The sequence below is a fragment of the Chaetomium tenue genome (genome assembly GCF_020726465.1).
Source record: "Chaetomium tenue strain MPI-SDFR-AT-0079 chromosome Unknown F5144scaffold_3, whole genome shotgun sequence".
NCBI classification, from domain to species: domain Eukaryota; kingdom Fungi; phylum Ascomycota; class Sordariomycetes; order Sordariales; family Chaetomiaceae; genus Chaetomium; species Chaetomium tenue.
Window position 1 is genome coordinate 2,924,706 of NW_027117331.1, and position 16,489 is coordinate 2,941,194.

Genomic DNA, 16,489 nt, shown 5'->3' on the forward strand with positions numbered 1-16,489 from the left:
TGGTAAACCGGCCGTGGAAAGGGGGCTTACTAAAACGACGAACCGGGTGAGACGTGGACCCCAAGGGACAGCATTCGGCAAAGACGGAACCGGAGACCAAGGTTTCGCAACTGGTCCGCGACCTCAGCAAATCAGATTCGCCTCCTAGTGTCGTGGACTGCATGAGCTTCCCTACTCGGCCGTCGTCCTATTCCTGATTCGTCTTCGTTTCGCGACACCTGTTTGGACCTGTGGCTTACTTCATCGCTCCCGGCGAACCTCGCAAACACGCACTGGACGATACCTCAGTTCTCTATCATTCGGTGGATTTGGGTCTTGGGCGGATCGGTGAGGGCGGAAAGAGGAAAGGTGGAAAGAGTGGATGAATGTTTTTATGATTGTCTTTTCTTTTTGTTTTTGATGTTTCGTTTTCTTCTGGATGAGGGATGACTTTGATGAGAAAACCCATGATGATGTTATGTAGCTGCAATGATGACTGGTGCTTTTGGTTTTTTGAATGACAGACAGGGACCGACTGGTCTGTCCGATGTTGAACTTGTGATGTTGTCGGCCATCTTATTCCCGAATCTCACACCCAATGCCCGTCAAGGAGCTCGCTCAGTGCTGTGGCCCTAGTCGTAACTCCGCCCACCACTAACGTCAGTTGCTTGTATCAGGGGCGGGGCTGCTTCACGCTTCCTTGGAGACAACATCCAGTAGCTCATGCCGCATGAACAGGCTGCCGGTTCTTCTCATTCGAATACAGTTCAAGTCGAGGGATAGTTACACATGACGCCCGAGCCACAACGAAACAAAACGCGAGACCCTCACTCCATCCAAGGAGCCCAGCCCTTTAACCACACCCTCAGTCGTCGCCAATGACCTGTCCGCCAGTCTGCCTCCAGGCACTGGCCATGGCCAGCAGGCTCGACAAATTGCTGGTCTGCTGGTCGTCGGCCGGGAAGACGTAGTCGACATACTCCTCCCACGTGTCGTCGTCCAGCTTTCTCTTCTTCTTGGTCTTGCGCGGCATCTGCTTCTGGATCTTCTCGATGTCCTCGGGCGAGCCGTGCATGTTCTCGAACTCCTGCCAGGCCGCCAGCAGCGACGCGCGCTCGGTTTTCAGCTCGCGGTCCTTCATGTTCTGGTGCGCGCGCTCGAAGATCTTGCGCGCGCGCGCCTTGGCCTCCTCGCTGATCGGCCGCTCCTCCTCGGCGCCTTCTTCTTCTTCTTCCTCTTCGCCCTCGTCCGCCTCGGGGATGTTGATCTCGAACTGCGCGAAGCTGATCCAGACCTTGGGGTGGTCGGCCTTCTCGAGCAGGCGCTCGTACAGCTCGCGCGTCCGCTCGTACTCGCCCTCTTCTTCCTCGAAGTCGATGTATGCCTTCCATACTACCTCGGGCATGTCCAAGACGGGCTGGCTGATAGCGAGCTCGAAGATGGCGCGGGTGCGGTCGAGATCGTCCAGGCCGCGCTCCAGCTCCGCCCACTTGATCCACGTCTGGCAGTTGGACGGGTTGTAGAGAGCGTGCTTCTCGTACAGCGTCCGACACCTTTCGAATTCGTACAGTTTCTGTTCTAGCGATATGTATTCTTTGAAGAGCTTGTCTTTGGGGCACATGCCGATCGCCCGCCCAAGCGCTTTCCGCGCCGGAGTTAGTTGCCCCTGGCGAATCTCGAAGTGCGCCTTAGCGATCCATATCTTGGCGAAGGTGAACTTCTTGTGAGGTATCAGCCCGAGACATGTGTCGTAGATTTGCCGGGCACGTTCGATATCCTTGGCTTCCCGCTCCTCCCATATCGCGTAGAATAGGAAGAGGAAGATGTACCTCCGCCAGTGTCGCTTCTCCTGCGTGGGGGGTACCTGGGCGATCGCCCGCTCATATACCTCCCGCACGCGATCCGCGTCGCCCCCGGTCTCTTCCAACCGGGCAAAATCAAACCACACGTCGTAGTTCTTTGCGTTCTCCTTCACCTGCTCCTCGTAAAGCCGCCTCCTCTTGGTAAGAACGACATCTTCGACGCCTTCCCGATCTCCGAATTGCTTTTCGAATGTGGTATACTGCGCATGAAGGGCCATTGACTTCGAGCGCGGGAGGTTGTCGAGACCAAACTTGTAGATGGCGCGCGCTCTCTCGTACTCCTTTTGGCGTGCCTCAAACCTGGCAAATGCGATGAACAGCCTCTCGTCCACCTCGTCGTCGCCCAGGGTCTCGGCAATGGTCTGAATCGCGGTCTGTAATACGTCGCGGACCATATCGCCCGTCCCATATTCCTCTTCGAACTTGGCCCACTTCAACCATGTCCTCGGCTCGGGATGCACCGCGGTGAAGAGCTGGAATATCTGCCTGGCCCGTTCAAACTCCCCGTAGCGCTTCTCCAGCTTGATATAGGCGTTCCAGGCATCCTCATCCGGCTCCCACTTCATCCACCTGTCGAACACTTGGCGTGTGCCGGGGATATCGCCGAGCATCTCCATGACCCAGAGATACTTGTACCACAGCTTAGGGACCCGCGGCAGCCGGGTGACTGCGCGATCCAGAAGATTGCGCGCATGGTTGATGTTTCGGTTCTTGATCTCGGCCTCGACGTACCTGATCCAGAGCTCTATCGCATTGTTAACGGCCGCCACTTGCCATCTCCCGAGGGTTCAATGCGAGGAAATGAGCTAAAAACTTACGCGTATTATTCGGATGCACGTCAAGGGCACGCTCAAAGACTGAACGGGCGCGCGCAAACTCCTTCTGCTCAAGCTCCCACTGGGCATACTGGAACCAGTTCGCGAGTCGGACCCGATTGCGGCGGATGTAGTCCTCGAACTCGCGGCGCTTACGGCCTTGGTATTCCTTCAGCTCCTCGAGGTCGGCGAAACGCTGCGTCGGCTTCTGGATGGCCGTCTCCTGGCGGTCGACGGCTTCTCGAAGCAGCTGCTCGGCCGAAATCTGCACCGGCGCCGCAGCCTTGTTCTTGACCCTCGGTGGGCCGCGCGCGGTCTCCATGATGCCGGTCCCTCGGTGTATTATCAGTGGCGTCAGAAATGTGGTGATAGGTGAGGGTTGCGGAAGATTCTGCTTCAAATGCTTGGATTAGATCTCGAATTCTGATTGCAGATACCAAAGCAGCGCGCTCTCGTCGCACTGGGAGAGCTGATGGACCGTGCGCTGGCATAGATCTAGGCCCCGATAAGGCCAGCCAAGGCGCTATAATTTACTGCCTACCACGCAAAGCCTCTTTCTCCAACAAAGATCCATCGCGGTCGTCACCTCGCATGCTCGAACTCGCTTCTCCCCTCACAACTTTCCAACTGCGCTTGAGCACCAAACACACTATCACATTACAACCCACTCAGCACTGGACCCGGGCAGTCTAACGAAAATGTCGACACTCGCGGACGAGCTCCTTCAGGACTTTGAGGATTCCGGGTCAGAAGCCGGTGGCGACGAGCACGACGATGGCCTCTTTAACGAGGCCGGCTTCTCAGGCGGCGCAAGGGCGGATGGGGGGGACGTCGCAATGGAAGAATTACGCGACGAGGACGCAGACGAGAATGAGGATGCCGACATGATGGACGAGGCCGACGGCAGCGCTACTCCGGCAGCCAACGGTGACGACGAGAAAGCAAACATAGAGAAAATGCAACTGGGGGGCGTACGCGATGTGCGCGCTGTGGCAGGCCTCATGAAGACCTTGACGCCCGTTCTTGAGGTTAGTAAACACCGTCCCTCTTCCCCCCAGTCTCTTCCCATCGGTTGTGGAAAAGCGTTTACATCTGTTTTGAGAAATAGCCCTGACAGTTTACCTCGAACGCTGCAGAAAATCGCACACTACCAGTCGCAACCCGCTGAGGCGATCGATAACGTGGGCAGTGTGGAGGACCATCCCGAATACCACCTCCTGACCCAGTCAAACAGCCTCTCGACCCAAATCGACAACGAGATTGTCCTCGTCCATAAGTTCATCAGAGACCACTACTCGGTGCGGTTTCCGGAGCTCGAGACGTTGATCACCAACCCTCTCGAATACGCAAAGGCGGTGGCGATCCTGGGAAATGGACCGATGGATTCGGAAAGCATCAAGTCTCTCCAAACATCAACAAACAACCCCTTGGGGATGACGCTCAAGTCGGTGTTGGATGGGCCGTCTTTAATGATCGTCACGGTTGAGGCCACAACATCCAAGGGCCAGGCTATGTCAACAGAACAGCTCCAGCGGGTGGTCCAGGCATGCGAGATGGTCATCGCGCTCGACAAGGCCAAAAAGACTTTGACCGAATACGTGCAGTCGCGCATGAACATTTTTGCGCCAAACTTGACGGCGCTCATTGGCTCCCTGACGGCAGCTCAGTTGCTTAACCAGGCTGGCGGCCTTACGGGTCTTTCCAAGGCGCCGGCATGCAACCTACCCGCATGGGGCTCGAAGAAGCAGGCCAGCGCCGCGCTGGCCACCAACGTCGGCATCCGGCATCAGGGGTTCATCTTCCAGTCACCCGTGATCCGGACCATCCCGAGCGACATCAAGAAACAAGCCATCAAGATGTTTGCTAACAAGATCGTCATGTGCGCTCGCACCGACTGCTTCCACCAATTCCGCGACGGCTCCGAGGGCGAACGCCTCAAGGACGAATGCCTCGACCGTCTAGACAAGCTCCAACAAAAGCCCCTAAGCAAGGGGGCCCGTGCCCTGCCCGCACCCGACGACAAGCCCAGCCGAAAGCGTGGTGGCCGCCGGGCACGCAAAGCCAAGGAAGCCACGGCCGTGACGGAACTAGCCAAGGCCCAGAACCGGGTAGCATTCAACAAGGAGGAGCTGGAGGTGGGCTACGGTGCGGGTGACAGCACCAGAGGCATGGGCATGATCGGGCAGCGTGACGACGGCCGATTGCGGGTGACGCAGATCGACAACCGCACCCGAGCCAAGCTCAGCGCCAAGAGCAAGGGCTGGGGCGGCGCCAGCTCGCTCACCAGCGGCAGCGCCTCGTCACTGAGGGGCCTCGCTGGCGGCACGGGGGGTGTGAGCAACCTGAGTCTGGCCAGCAGCAAGGGCCTGCGCACGTCCGGGGTGGGGACGACGCTGGGGTCTGGCTCGGCCACGGCGGGCACCGTGTCGTCGCTCGCCTTCACGGCGACTCAGGGTCTGGAGCTAGTCGACCCCAAGGTGCAAGCCGAGCTTAGCCGGAAGCGCAAGGCCGACGACGATCGATGGTTCAAGAGCGGGGCGTTCACCCAAGTGGGCGGGGGCAATGACGGCTTCAAGAAGCCTGCGCTGCCGCCGAGCAAGAAGCTCGACACTGGCTCAACAAAGCAGTAACTGTTCTGGATACTCTCGTCCGATATCTAGGGTGGCTGGGGGGGGGGGCTGTGTGGAGAATTGCTCCTAGTCTTGCCGGTTAACTGAGCAATCTCGATGCCCGATGCTCGATCGAGATGAGATGTAGTATAGACTCTGGCGGGGGGCGGCGTTGATTACGCGGACATTATTTTGCGGCGTTTGGGTGGCTACACCTAAGGGGTCCTGGTGTTAGGGGTTTGATATTTTTACACGACGGTCGATTAGCTACAGATACTGTAAGATGAAATAGGTACTAAGATTCGGCTTCGACTTCATGGCTGCTTCTACTTGGTTGAGAATCATCGCTTTTGGGCACTCTGTGGGAGATAACTACCTACTCTAACTAACTTGTACCACGTCGGCCCATATCTACTCGAGCATTAGATCTGCTTCGTCTCTTTGCAGTAGGCCGAAGAGAGCCGCGATGAGGAGAATACGAGCAAAATCTGGCCACTGCGTCGAGCACCCTCTACTGGCGGGGATGATCCAGGAAGCTAGGCTCTCCCGATGATGAATCTCAGGGATCTCAGGGATCTAAGCTCTCCTGTTGATGAACCAAGGGAAAACCCCGCATTACGTAGCGCGTCATGGCATTCTTCAAATACCATATCGCCTCCGCCAAATGCCATGGGGGTGTGTCACGCCCCTTCGCCCCGCGACACAAAACGAATGTACCGCGCAAGTACTCTCCGCATCTCCCGCTACCGTTTATCGCCCCCCAAAGCCCCTCGCGTGATGGGAAGGTCTTGCTTCGTTGTGCCATTGGCGAACGCCTCCCTTCATTTGCCGTCGTCGTCCCATCATCCGACTCGCGGGCGCAACTCTGTACACCAATTACCTCGAGTGCCGATGAGCCGATGCGCTGTTCGGTCCGTTCGCTCGCTGCTCATCATTGCCACTCCCGGTGCGGGTTGTCTTGGAGGGGGGGCGTTTTGAAAAAGGTCCCTGGGCGAAAAGGAATCGGTTTTGTGTCACCAACCCAGCTCGGCCAGAGGAAGGATCCAGGGAGGTCGTTTTCTTCTGCCTTTGTCTTTTTCGAAGACAGCGATCGGAAAGGGAAAACGGTGTGGGTTGCCGTGCATCGGGGCTGGGCTGGCTGTGAGCTAGCAGCCGTTAGTCATTGGACCAACGGTTTGCCTGCCGCCTGCCTGCCGTGTTCGGGGACTGCTGCAGGCCTGCAGATGGGCTAGTTCAGAATCCGACCCCGGCTTGGATGGCATTGTCTCGTTGTTCGATCCAGACACGGGTAGTGAGACTCGAGCATCGGCGCCCTGTTGTTGTGTTGATGAACGGGGTTGGAAGTCCTAGGTACCATGTACTAACTTAAGGTACCATCACACTGCGGTGGCTCTGGTACTGCGCATGTACTGAGTACATCCATGTTTTGGGGCTGCGCGGAGATGCAGAGTGAAACTTTTTTGTTTCTTCTCTCTGCTCCATGTTCCATTCTACGTGCCTTGGTGTTGTTCGCTCCTGTGATTGATCAGGGTTGGTTTCATTTCGCTGAACTGGGCAAAAAATGGATCGAGGAGGGAGGGGCGTGTGTTCCTCACCGAATGGCGGGCAGCAGCGACTCCACCGATCGATCGATCGAAGCTCTGGACCGAATGAAGCAAGGCTCGGGACGAGATGACAACATGGCTCATATCTTGCCCGTTTTCCGGTTTGAATTGTTGCTGTTGATCCAGAGAGACAGTCAGACAGCTACGCCAGGCATATTAAATTTTTTGAAGTCGCATCACCAGTTTTTGGCCCAAAGTCATGGTGGCATAAAATGGGTGCGGAAACGAGAAGTTCGGGGTGATCGTGGCAGAAGCAGGTGTGAGTCAAACATGAACAGGGCCGGCATCCTCATAAATATTATGTATGTACAACAACAGTCCAAGGTGAACGGTATGCGCATGTGCGTAGCTACCAAGCATGTCGGGATGTTCCTCCAGGGACGTAACTCAGCCAAGTCAGCTTTAACAACTTGGCCCCGGTGGTTGTTGGTGTTTTGCGGGCTTCCTTCCGGAGAAGAATCTCCGCTGAGCTCAAGCAGTCCAACCGGTTTCCTTCCCCGCAACCTGGCAACGGCCAGCCGGGGTCGACATCCCTGAAGCCACCCTTCAAGCTTCCAACTTGGGTCCGTGCTTCTTGATGTCGTCACCGTCAAAAATAAGTCTCTCCATGTGAGGCCTCTGCTCCAGTCACACCGTCTCGGGCCCCCCGTTATCACTATCGGCATGCGCCGTAACGCTTCATTAAGCCCCTCGCTTCACTTTTTTTTTGTCGAGCAATTGTCCGGTTGACTTGGCAGCTCCAACGGAGACGACGGAAGCTCAAGGAAGCCAGGAACGGGCCAATTGCCCAGCCGCCAGCACCCAAGCTGGGCAGGGGTCCTGGGGTTACTAAGTGGGGCCGTCCCGCATGGTCTTTTGGCGAGGGCCGAAGGGGTTCTCGATCGTCGGCCAAAAGCTCGATCCCGCTTCTGCATGGCTGGGGTTAGCTCTCAAAGTCAGACACCGATGAGAGACCCTGAGAATTCCATCGCCCTGCCGCGCCTGCGAACGGGAAAGCGCGCGGGGGGGGGAAGGCGTTTTGTCACTTTTTCTCAACCAAAACTCTGTGCTCCCAATGCCCACCTACTTGCCTGTTTTGCTGAAGATGAGCGCTGCCCGCACCCCATCTCCACTTTGAGGTTCAATAGTATCACAATACGTACATACATACATAACAATAAGCACAGAAGGTAGGGCGGTCGGGGGGGAGGGGTTTATCTCGGCCTGTTCGGGTTCCGGTCATCCTGCTTTCGCTACTCAAGGAGTCAAGCTCTCAAGATCAAGGCAGTGTCCCCAGGGACAAGAATGACTTGCATTGTGAGAGATCGCGTGGCTTGCAAGCTCGCGATCGCTGGTCCTTCGCCGGAGCTTTTGCCCCTGGGAACCAACAAAATTCTAATGTGCCAACTTCGCAAACTCCTGTCAACAATGGGGCAATGGGCAAAGGCTCAGGGTCCAACACAAGCCGGATTTAGCACACCCATCACTTCTCCACCCTGGACGCTCCCCCACCCCCTTGCTCTTCTAACCCGCACCCCACCACCCCGAACCCGACTCCCGTCACAAGCTTGTCAACGAGCCAGCAGCCAGCAGCCAGCAGCTCCCAGAAGATCAGCCAAGCAGCCAAGGGACCGCTGTCCGGGTGAAGAATCCGGGCACGTCGCGGGGTTGCGGTGCAATAATTACGACACGCGACGATGTGAAGCAGGGTTGGAATTTCGCGACAGATCAACTTCCGAATCTGGCATTTGACCTGTGTTGCGCTCGGGTACGAGGTGCCGACACTGGCACACCGAATCGCATGGCAACGAGGGCTCAAGGGTTTTCACAGGTCCCTGAGATGCGGTTTCGGTCCAACCCACAATTTTGAGTTGCCTTCGAAACAAGTTCCAACAGCGTTTGGGGTAACGGATGCCCGTTCATTAGTTATCTTATCATACCTGCCTGGACTCAACTCCTAGACTCGACTAGACATGTTCGACTACTTGAAAAGAACGAAACAAAAAATAACTAAAACGTTGTCACTCCACCAAAGATGCACTCACCCGAGGCCCAGAGCCGCTAGAAACTTCCGGTCGCTTCTTCATTCGAAGCCGGGTACTGCGGGTGCTTGCCAAGAATGAGGTTCGGCGAGGTGCCCCTAGCTAGCCCTGTGGAATGGTGCAGGTGGATAGGTAGGTAAGGAAAGGCAGGTGGCAGGTGGCAGGTAGTTAGGTAATCGATAATCAATGCTTCCTACCTCGAGCTGTCTGCCTTATCACCATTACGAGAGATGACAGCAATTTTAATTTAAAGGAATGGCCGAGCTAGAGCGCACCATGTATACCAGTATGCACGCACAATACGAAGACCTAGTTAGCGCCTGTCTGTGGCTGCAACCGCGAGCGAGACTCGACGCTTGCGGGAGCGGGAGCTCTGGTAAGCCCCGCCCTCCTCGGTGGAGACCGGAGAAGGCCAGCAACCCTGGCAATCACTGACGTCATCGTTAGATTCTGCCGAGACCCATCGAATGTTCCCATCGCAATTGCTTTTTTTTCGACAGGTGAGCGCTGTGGCGGATCTATGACCATGTTGTATGTACCTACCTTACGTGCTTACCTATGTAGACGCAGGCTCGAGGTAGGCAGATCCGCTTCACAGCGTACCCCACGGGACAATAGACTGAGCCAATTGCCGTGCATGAGAAGGCAAAAGTGAACTCAACAGGGCATCAAAGCCAAGCTGCCGGTACCTCACGACCAGGGCCCGGGAGAGGCGCCGGGGCAAATGGGCCAATCACATCAGCCAAGCTCCCTTTGTCAATCGCTCGCCAGATGTGTGCTTTTCCGCGTCCCTGATCTGCCCCCCAGAAGGATGTGCAAGCAACCAAGAGCCGCTGACTCCAATGATCTGCACAGCATCGACCTGAGCGCCGGGAATTGACGAGATTTTTGTACAGTACGCAAACAACAAAAAACGACCTCCTTCTGTTATGGCGACGGCATAGTGACGGACAATACTTTTCCCAGCTGGGTTTTACGGGCTCAGCGTGTTTCCACGGCGGGGCAGGCTGCTTCGAGCATCTCGATCTATTTGCGTCATCGAATCTAAACCCACCAACCCCAGCCTCGAGCTTGATCCCTGAATGACTCGAAGGGCCCAATGGTACAGTACGTCGGGGGTACTCAGGCTCGACACAGACTCGACTCAGACTCGACACAGACTCGACGGAGAGCACTCAAAACGATTGCGAAAAACGGACAAGGGCTACAAGCCCGTCAACCCGTCCGATATGCAATGCTCCGTGATGCTCCTCTCTTGGTTCGTCGGTCGGTGGTGGCGACAGAACGAAGGACAACAACCTTGAACCAAGCTCGCCAGATGCGCCAGATATACTAGTGCTAGATAGATAGCTATAACGGCTGTAGGGACCTGCGAGTGACTTTCGTGTGGAACATGCCATAAATGCATGGAAGACAAGGCGGGTCCCTGGTACGTTGTACATCCATACATCCATCCTCCCACATCCCTGGCGAACCCGCGCTAGTCTCCTGCAGCTTGAAGGGCCAGGCCACCGAGGATCTCGAGCCTGAGCTCATTGCGCACACCCCTCCCCTCCTCCCTCGTCGACGACCCCTGCAGACAAGGATCTCGCATCGCTGGGGGCACGCCTTTCCTCCCTCGCAATCGAGGAAGCCCTTCTCTTTCCTCCTCCCCTCTCCTCTACCATAAAAAAGCTTGAACCCACCCGTTCCATTGTCCTAATTTGTTCCTACTTTTTGCATCCTGACTTTCTCTTCTCGCCATCTTCTTGCCTAAAAGATAACGGCCCATCAATTCGCTCGAGGCCGAGTCCCTTTTGTACAAGCTCACATATTCTCTGTCTTGGTCACTTAGAAGCCCACCCCCACCTTCTTATGACCGCTGAGGTGCCTCGTCGCTCTTCACTTTCTGACTTCTGACTTCCCTCGGCTTGGAAATCTATCTGCCCTCTTTCGTTACGGTCAACATCTCGAATTACAATGTCGCCCTTTCCGCAAATGCGAGATGCAACAGGCCGTTGTATCGAGCTCCTTAACAGCGAAAACGACCCACCTCGATCCGCGAAACCCACTACTCCCTTGGCTTTCTTTACCCCCTTCGACCGCCGAGCTCGGCAAGCCTCTTCCATCCCCGCCACTCCTGAGTTGTTCCGGGCCAACTCATACGACTCTCAGGAGGGGCCGCCAATCTCGCCCATCACTCCTCTAGACGAGCCGGGGTACTTATACACCTCCTCACCCTTTGGGCTCGGGACCCGGACTCTCCCCGAGTACGCCGTCGAGCGCCGCTTCTCGTACGATGTTCTAGATCGGCGGCCATCGTACGAGGCTAAGGTTTGCGCCGGTCCTGCCCCCAGCAGCCGCCAGGGGAACGAAGAGCCGGAGAAGCGCTTCCCCTGCCGCTTCCGCGAAGAGTTGGGGTGTATGAAGACCTTCACCACCTCTGGCCACGCCTCGCGCCACGCCAGAATCCACACGAACCAGAAAAGTGTCCACTGCACATATGACGGCTGCGACAAGAAATTCACCCGCGCCGATAATATGAAGCAGCACCTGGAGACACATTTCAAAAAGCAGAAGCGCGCCACTGTGCCACGGTCGTCTCCCCCCGGCAGCAGCGCGAGACGAAACTCCGCTGCGAGTCGCCGGCCGCCCTCGCTTTCCGCCACTGCGAGGCGACCGGCCCCGTCGCGAGAAGACCTGGCGGACCAGCAGGCGAGGATGGCCATCGAGGCCCAGGCATACGCGGGGGTCAACCGGCTACCGCCGTACCCTGCGCCGCAAGTGCCCGAGCAGCCGTATTACGGGCAGGTGCTGGCGGCGGCTTCATCGCCGACCGTGCCACCCGCGGCGATCACGGGTCTCGATGCTCTTGTCTCGGTCGCGCTGCAACAGGAGGAGCCATAGAGGGGACCGCGAGCCTAGCGAAAACGTGACTTCACGTGGACTCGCCGTCTTTTCTACGTTTTCCTTTTGTTCTTTTTTGCTTTTTGGGATGGGGTTCCCTGTACGACTCTGGCGCCCTGGACGGATATACAAAGAGGTCCCTCGTCGGCACGAGTTTGCATTCATGGGCGTAACGGTTTGACATACGATGGCGTTGTTTGGTTGGTGGTGACAACTGGGGATGAGCGGTGCTCGGGACTCGTCATTTTTTGGTCGACGATCGGATGGGACAGGTGTTAACGGGTCCTCTTATGATATATGTAATGTTTTTTGCTCTTATTTTGCCGGGCAAAACCTGCCTGTTCTGGGGCGGGGTGGTTCCCGTCAGGAACACGGGAATGAGGTTTTGGCGGCGACTAGCGTCTGGGCTCGGGTTGCCCTTTGAATGGGCGAGAGATTTACTGAATTGGAAATGCCCCAAACTATATAAGGAGGTCAAAGGCTCAGTACCTGGTTTGTATAAGCAGTTGGTCAATCCAACAGCACGTCAAACAGAGTATAATGCTAAAACGGTTGTCTACAATATACTACAAGATCCTACTATGCTGAAGTGTGAACGGCGTGACTGATGGTCTAAGATTAAATGTGTTGCTTTCTGTATTGCTAGAGCAGTCAGTCCCGCCGGAAGAGTTCATCTGCTGGGGTTTCGGCCGCGTGTAAGACGGCACCTGACTTTGTACGTCCTCGTAACATCATGATCGGTCTAAATCGAATCGCTCCATCCGAGAAACCAGTACGAAACACCCTCTAACATAGACATATCTCCCCTTCCCACGCTTGGCAATAAAACGACACCGTCCTCTCTTCCTCCATTAACCTCGAGTCCGACCACACCCCAGCTCACCCAGCTCACCCAGCTCACCAAAACTCCGCATCCTCCGCACACGTCCTCGCCATCTCAAACTGCTCATCCGTCCGACAGACCAACACCCTCGGCCGCGGCCTCCCTCCCAACCCAGCGCCCTCTCCGCCTCCACCCCCCCTCCCAACATCCACCACAACAGCCCCCTCCCCCTCCCCCACACCCCCCCCATTAACCCCCCCATCCTCACCCAACCCAAACCCAAGACACCCCACCTCCTCCACAACCGCCGCCCGCAGCGCCGCACTGCGCTCACCGATGCCGCCCGCAAACACCAGCGCATCGACTCGGCCGTGCAGTGAGACGTAGTAGGCGCCGACGAAGGCGCTGATGCGGTCGACGAGGAGGGCGAAGGCGAGGCGGTGGTTCTGGCTCTGGTCTTGCTTCTGGGGATCGGGATCGTTGGAGGAGGTGATGGTGGGGGAGGGGGTGGGATCGGGATCGGGATCGGGATCGGGATCGTTGGAGGGGTTGGGATCGAGATCGTTGGAGGGGGTGGGATCGCGATCTTTGGACGGGGTGGTGGCGGCGGCGGCGATGACGCGGAAGTCGGTTGTTCCCGTGAGGGCTTTCCACCCGGCTTGTTTGTTGAGGATTTCTTCGGCGCGCGAGATGTGGAGGTCTTTGGTGGAGGCGGGCGAGAGCTTGCCTACGTCGCTGGCGTAGTGGAAGACCAGGCTAGAGGGGGGAGTGTTAGTTACGGGTGAGGGTAACAAGGGGAGCGGGGGGGGACCAACCTGGGGTCGACACTGCCGCTCCTCGTCGCGCCTGGGAGCCCGGCCAGTGGGGTTAGCCCCATGCTGGTATCCCAACTCTTGCCGCCCTTGATCGCACACGCGCTGGCGCCGGAGCCGAGGTGCAGTGCGATGATGTTGACGTCAGACGGGTCCTTGCCCAGGAACTCGGCCGTTGCCCGAGTGATGAAGGAGTAGCTGATGCCGTGGAAGCCGTACTTGCGGAGGCGGCCGCGGCGCGCGATGTCCTGGTTGATGGGGTAGGTGCGGATGTGCTCGGGGATGGTGGAGTGGAATTGGCTGTCAAAGCAGGCGACGTTGCGGGCCGAGGGGAAGTCCTGGACGCACAGCCGCACAATGGGCAGACTGTTGGCGTTGTGTAGAGGGGCTAGGTCGTTGAGGTTCTCCAGGTGGTGGTAGGTTCCATTCGTTATCAGCTGCGGCTTCGTGTAGTCGCCGCCGTGGACGATACGATGACATATAATGCCAATGTCGTCCTTCGTCTGGATGCCGTGCAGGTCATCGTCTTCAACAAGCGTCTTGAGGATGAGGCTGAAGGCATCCCGTTGATCGTTGACTTGGTCATCCACCTCGCGGTTCTTGACAATGGCCTTGCCGCCCCGCTCATACTTGAGAGATGCAGGTGGCGCCGTCAGGCCGCTCACTTGGACCTCTGCGATCTGTATTGGTGATTGTCCCTGCTCGGCGGTGTAAGCCGAGACCTTCACCGACGAGGAGCCAGCGTTAACGGATAATATGACTGTCTTCATTGTGCCGGAAAGCTGATTAAGGGACTCGGCTAGGAAACGAGCGCGAGCCGTGGAGCGTCTAAGCTGATTCCGTAAAGTGGAAGACGAAGTGATATTCAAAAAGTAAGCAACGTATCTAAGCTGTCATCTGCGACGATGTCTTGCGATAAAAAACACTCAGATCACCCGAACAGTCCTTGAGATCTCCTGGCAACGCAAAAATCACGGAAAGCCTCTACAGCAAAAGGTGGGTTAGATGGTGTTGTGTTGTATTATGACGAGGGGGACAACTTGAAGGATGACGGCACTGAGAGTGTATGACGTCGTCCCGTCTTGGCTTGTCCGCGGTGACCCGCAGCGGGGCCGTCCGAACGGTCTCGGCCACAAGAGTTGTCTCAGCCGTTGAGGAGGCTCCATGGTTGGGGACCCGCAACCTGGGAATAAGTGATGCAGCCACCCGACAGCGCATATGCCTCTCGGAGCCCAGTCGGCTCAACACCGAATGCCTTCACTCACGGGTCCGTTGATCGCTAAACCATTCAAATTCATGGGGGAACACACTCTGGGCAGTGCAGGCGCAAATCGGGTATCTATTGTAGCAAGGTCGCACACAGCGCTTGCCTACCTTCCCCTCGTCCAGGACCATAGCTCAACATTTTGGATAGAAGCGGCCTCTTCAAGGAGTCCTGTCTGATTCCGGATTATACCTCGGCTCAGCGACTGGGGGTAGACTCCCTAGCAGCTCGGGTGAGGAGAACTGCGAAGGGAGCTCCGAAACTCCGTTAACATGGGGTGGGCCACGTTCAAGATACCCATTCATATAAGGAGAAGGTAACTCGACGTGATTCGTCGGAAACGTTGCCTCGAACTGGGCGTCCGCTGTATGTGCAGAATTCCACTGCGAGATAAACCTGCTATGGTCTACGTGATAGTCAGCTTGCTACCTGGACCGAGCAGTATATTGGGCCAAGCCCGATGCGGAGAGAAAAGACTCCGGGGGCCGGACGGCTTACCATCGGTCCCGGCTTGGATGTTAGGATTCCGGGAGAATTGGATGCCGAGATAACGTATGTCAAGAGCGCTCTGGGCGGATGACGAAGCTGTGTTGCCATTGGCGGCTGGGGGGTTGTTGTTTCTGGAAGATCGGGAAAATATCGATGGACGGCGGCTCTGGCCGCGCCCTTGGTTGCTCTCGGATGCACTGCCTCTCCTGGCGCCGCGGGCCCCTAGCTGAACCCGCTTATGTCGGTCGTCCCGCTGGCGGAAATCCGTGTCAAAGTCGTCGAGGAGGTACTCTTTCCAGCGTCGACGGTGGTTAGCATAGAATGTAAGATAATGGAATGTCGAATACCGATCCCGCCACAGTTTTATCCTTTGGATCGTGCCCAAACCCCTGACGCTGCCGTACGAGTCTGTCCTGCGGTCGGTGTCAGACCAGACGACGTCAGCGTCGAACCAATCGATCAAATCTCTCCTCCTGATGTCGCTCTGCAGTTGAATGGACCCCTCGATGGTCGTGAACTCGTACTTGACTTCGATGTACTCGTCGTGCACTATGCCGTCGGTGGTGGTGTACCGAATGCGATGTGGCTCTTGGAAGGAGAGGTAGAGCTCCATTTCCCGCGGGTCGCCAAACCGGCGGTGCTGGGCATGCAGTGTGTGGGGGAAGAGTTCGTTGGGATTGTCAGACGGGACTGGATTTCTTCTGTCTCAGTGGTTGGGGACTTTCTAGGTCAGTGGAGCGGGACGGGCGGTAGAAACAAAAAAACACGTACGGAAATGCTCCAGTACCTCGCCCGCATAACTGCATTGCCACAGCAGGCGCCGTGGGTTGGCACCTACAATCTCCCAAGGGCCGAGGTACACGGTCATCTCGTTCGGCGTCCGGTCGAATAGCTTTCTAGACAGCCGGGGTGTCAGAAGACAGATCGCTGCGAGGTCGGGGCTAGGAAGGATAGGCCATGGCGGCTATTACATTGTCGCGTGGTAGCCAGGGGGCCCGAGGTCGAGAGGCGCCGGGGGGGTCTGTGGGGCCGATGACTCGGCCGTCAGGGCGGAAATGGCGGCGGAGGTGGGTGTGAAGGTCGAGTCGACCGGGCTGGCATGCTGCGGGGGATGGGAGGGCGGGGCGCTCAGCGCCGAGGAGGCAAAGGAGGAGGAGGAGCCAGACCGCCAGGATCTCGACATTGTGAAGTCCGGCTGCCGTGCTGTTCTGCTCGGAGGGTCGAACACACCGCCGTTCTGCGCGAGTTGGTGGTGTGTAGCCGGAGCCCAAAGAGCCACAAAGAGGCTGTCAGGGGGTTGTCGATGCGGCAGCCCACCATCTCAT

General features: G+C 57.0%; 7 protein-coding genes across 7 annotated transcripts; 5 read left to right on the forward strand and 2 right to left on the reverse strand.

Moving 5' to 3' along the window:
• Positions 1-516: 516 nt before the first annotated feature.
• On the reverse strand, positions 517-3,128 carry F5144DRAFT_509304 (uncharacterized protein). The gene is made up of 2 exons (XM_066786516.1): positions 2,660-3,128; positions 517-2,586 (listed from the first exon to the last, which is right to left on the reverse strand). Exons 1-2 carry the CDS (start codon positions 2,976-2,978, stop codon positions 845-847), a joined length of 2,061 nt encoding a protein of 686 aa, XP_066644996.1. The 5' UTR covers positions 2,979-3,128; the 3' UTR covers positions 517-844.
• A 68-nt stretch (positions 3,129-3,196) lies between these two features.
• F5144DRAFT_568409 (uncharacterized protein) lies at positions 3,197-5,582 on the forward strand. The gene is made up of 2 exons (XM_066788648.1): positions 3,197-3,684; positions 3,793-5,582. The coding sequence occupies exons 1-2, from the start codon at positions 3,355-3,357 to the stop codon at positions 5,284-5,286; spliced, it is 1,824 nt and encodes a 607-aa protein (XP_066644997.1). The 5' UTR covers positions 3,197-3,354; the 3' UTR covers positions 5,287-5,582.
• Positions 5,581-6,640, forward strand: F5144DRAFT_191244 (uncharacterized protein). Its single transcript, XM_066782817.1, has one exon. It carries the CDS (start codon positions 5,895-5,897, stop codon positions 6,495-6,497), a length of 603 nt encoding a protein of 200 aa, XP_066644998.1. The 5' UTR covers positions 5,581-5,894; the 3' UTR covers positions 6,498-6,640.
• Positions 6,593-7,594, forward strand: F5144DRAFT_191216 (uncharacterized protein). The gene has a single exon (XM_066782816.1). It carries the CDS (start codon positions 6,687-6,689, stop codon positions 7,404-7,406), a length of 720 nt encoding a protein of 239 aa, XP_066644999.1. The 5' UTR covers positions 6,593-6,686; the 3' UTR covers positions 7,407-7,594.
• Positions 7,595-10,597: 3,003 nt separating this feature from the next.
• Positions 10,598-11,908, forward strand: F5144DRAFT_191266 (uncharacterized protein). Its single transcript, XM_066782818.1, has one exon. The coding sequence runs from the start codon at positions 10,850-10,852 to the stop codon at positions 11,774-11,776; it is 927 nt and encodes a 308-aa protein (XP_066645000.1). The 5' UTR covers positions 10,598-10,849; the 3' UTR covers positions 11,777-11,908.
• On the forward strand, positions 11,909-12,529 carry F5144DRAFT_191267 (uncharacterized protein). Its single transcript, XM_066782819.1, has one exon. The coding sequence runs from the start codon at positions 12,040-12,042 to the stop codon at positions 12,382-12,384; it is 345 nt and encodes a 114-aa protein (XP_066645001.1). The 5' UTR covers positions 11,909-12,039; the 3' UTR covers positions 12,385-12,529.
• A 144-nt stretch (positions 12,530-12,673) lies between these two features.
• F5144DRAFT_486830 (Acetokinase family-domain-containing protein) lies at positions 12,674-16,347 on the reverse strand (the record flags this gene model as incomplete). The annotated part of the gene is made up of 6 exons (XM_066785573.1): positions 12,674-13,355; positions 13,415-14,175; positions 14,677-14,750; positions 15,174-15,854; positions 15,936-16,105; positions 16,202-16,347. The coding sequence occupies 6 exons, from the start codon at positions 16,345-16,347 to the stop codon at positions 12,674-12,676; spliced, it is 2,514 nt and encodes an 837-aa protein (XP_066645002.1).
• Between the last annotated feature and the right edge of the window lie 142 nt (positions 16,348-16,489).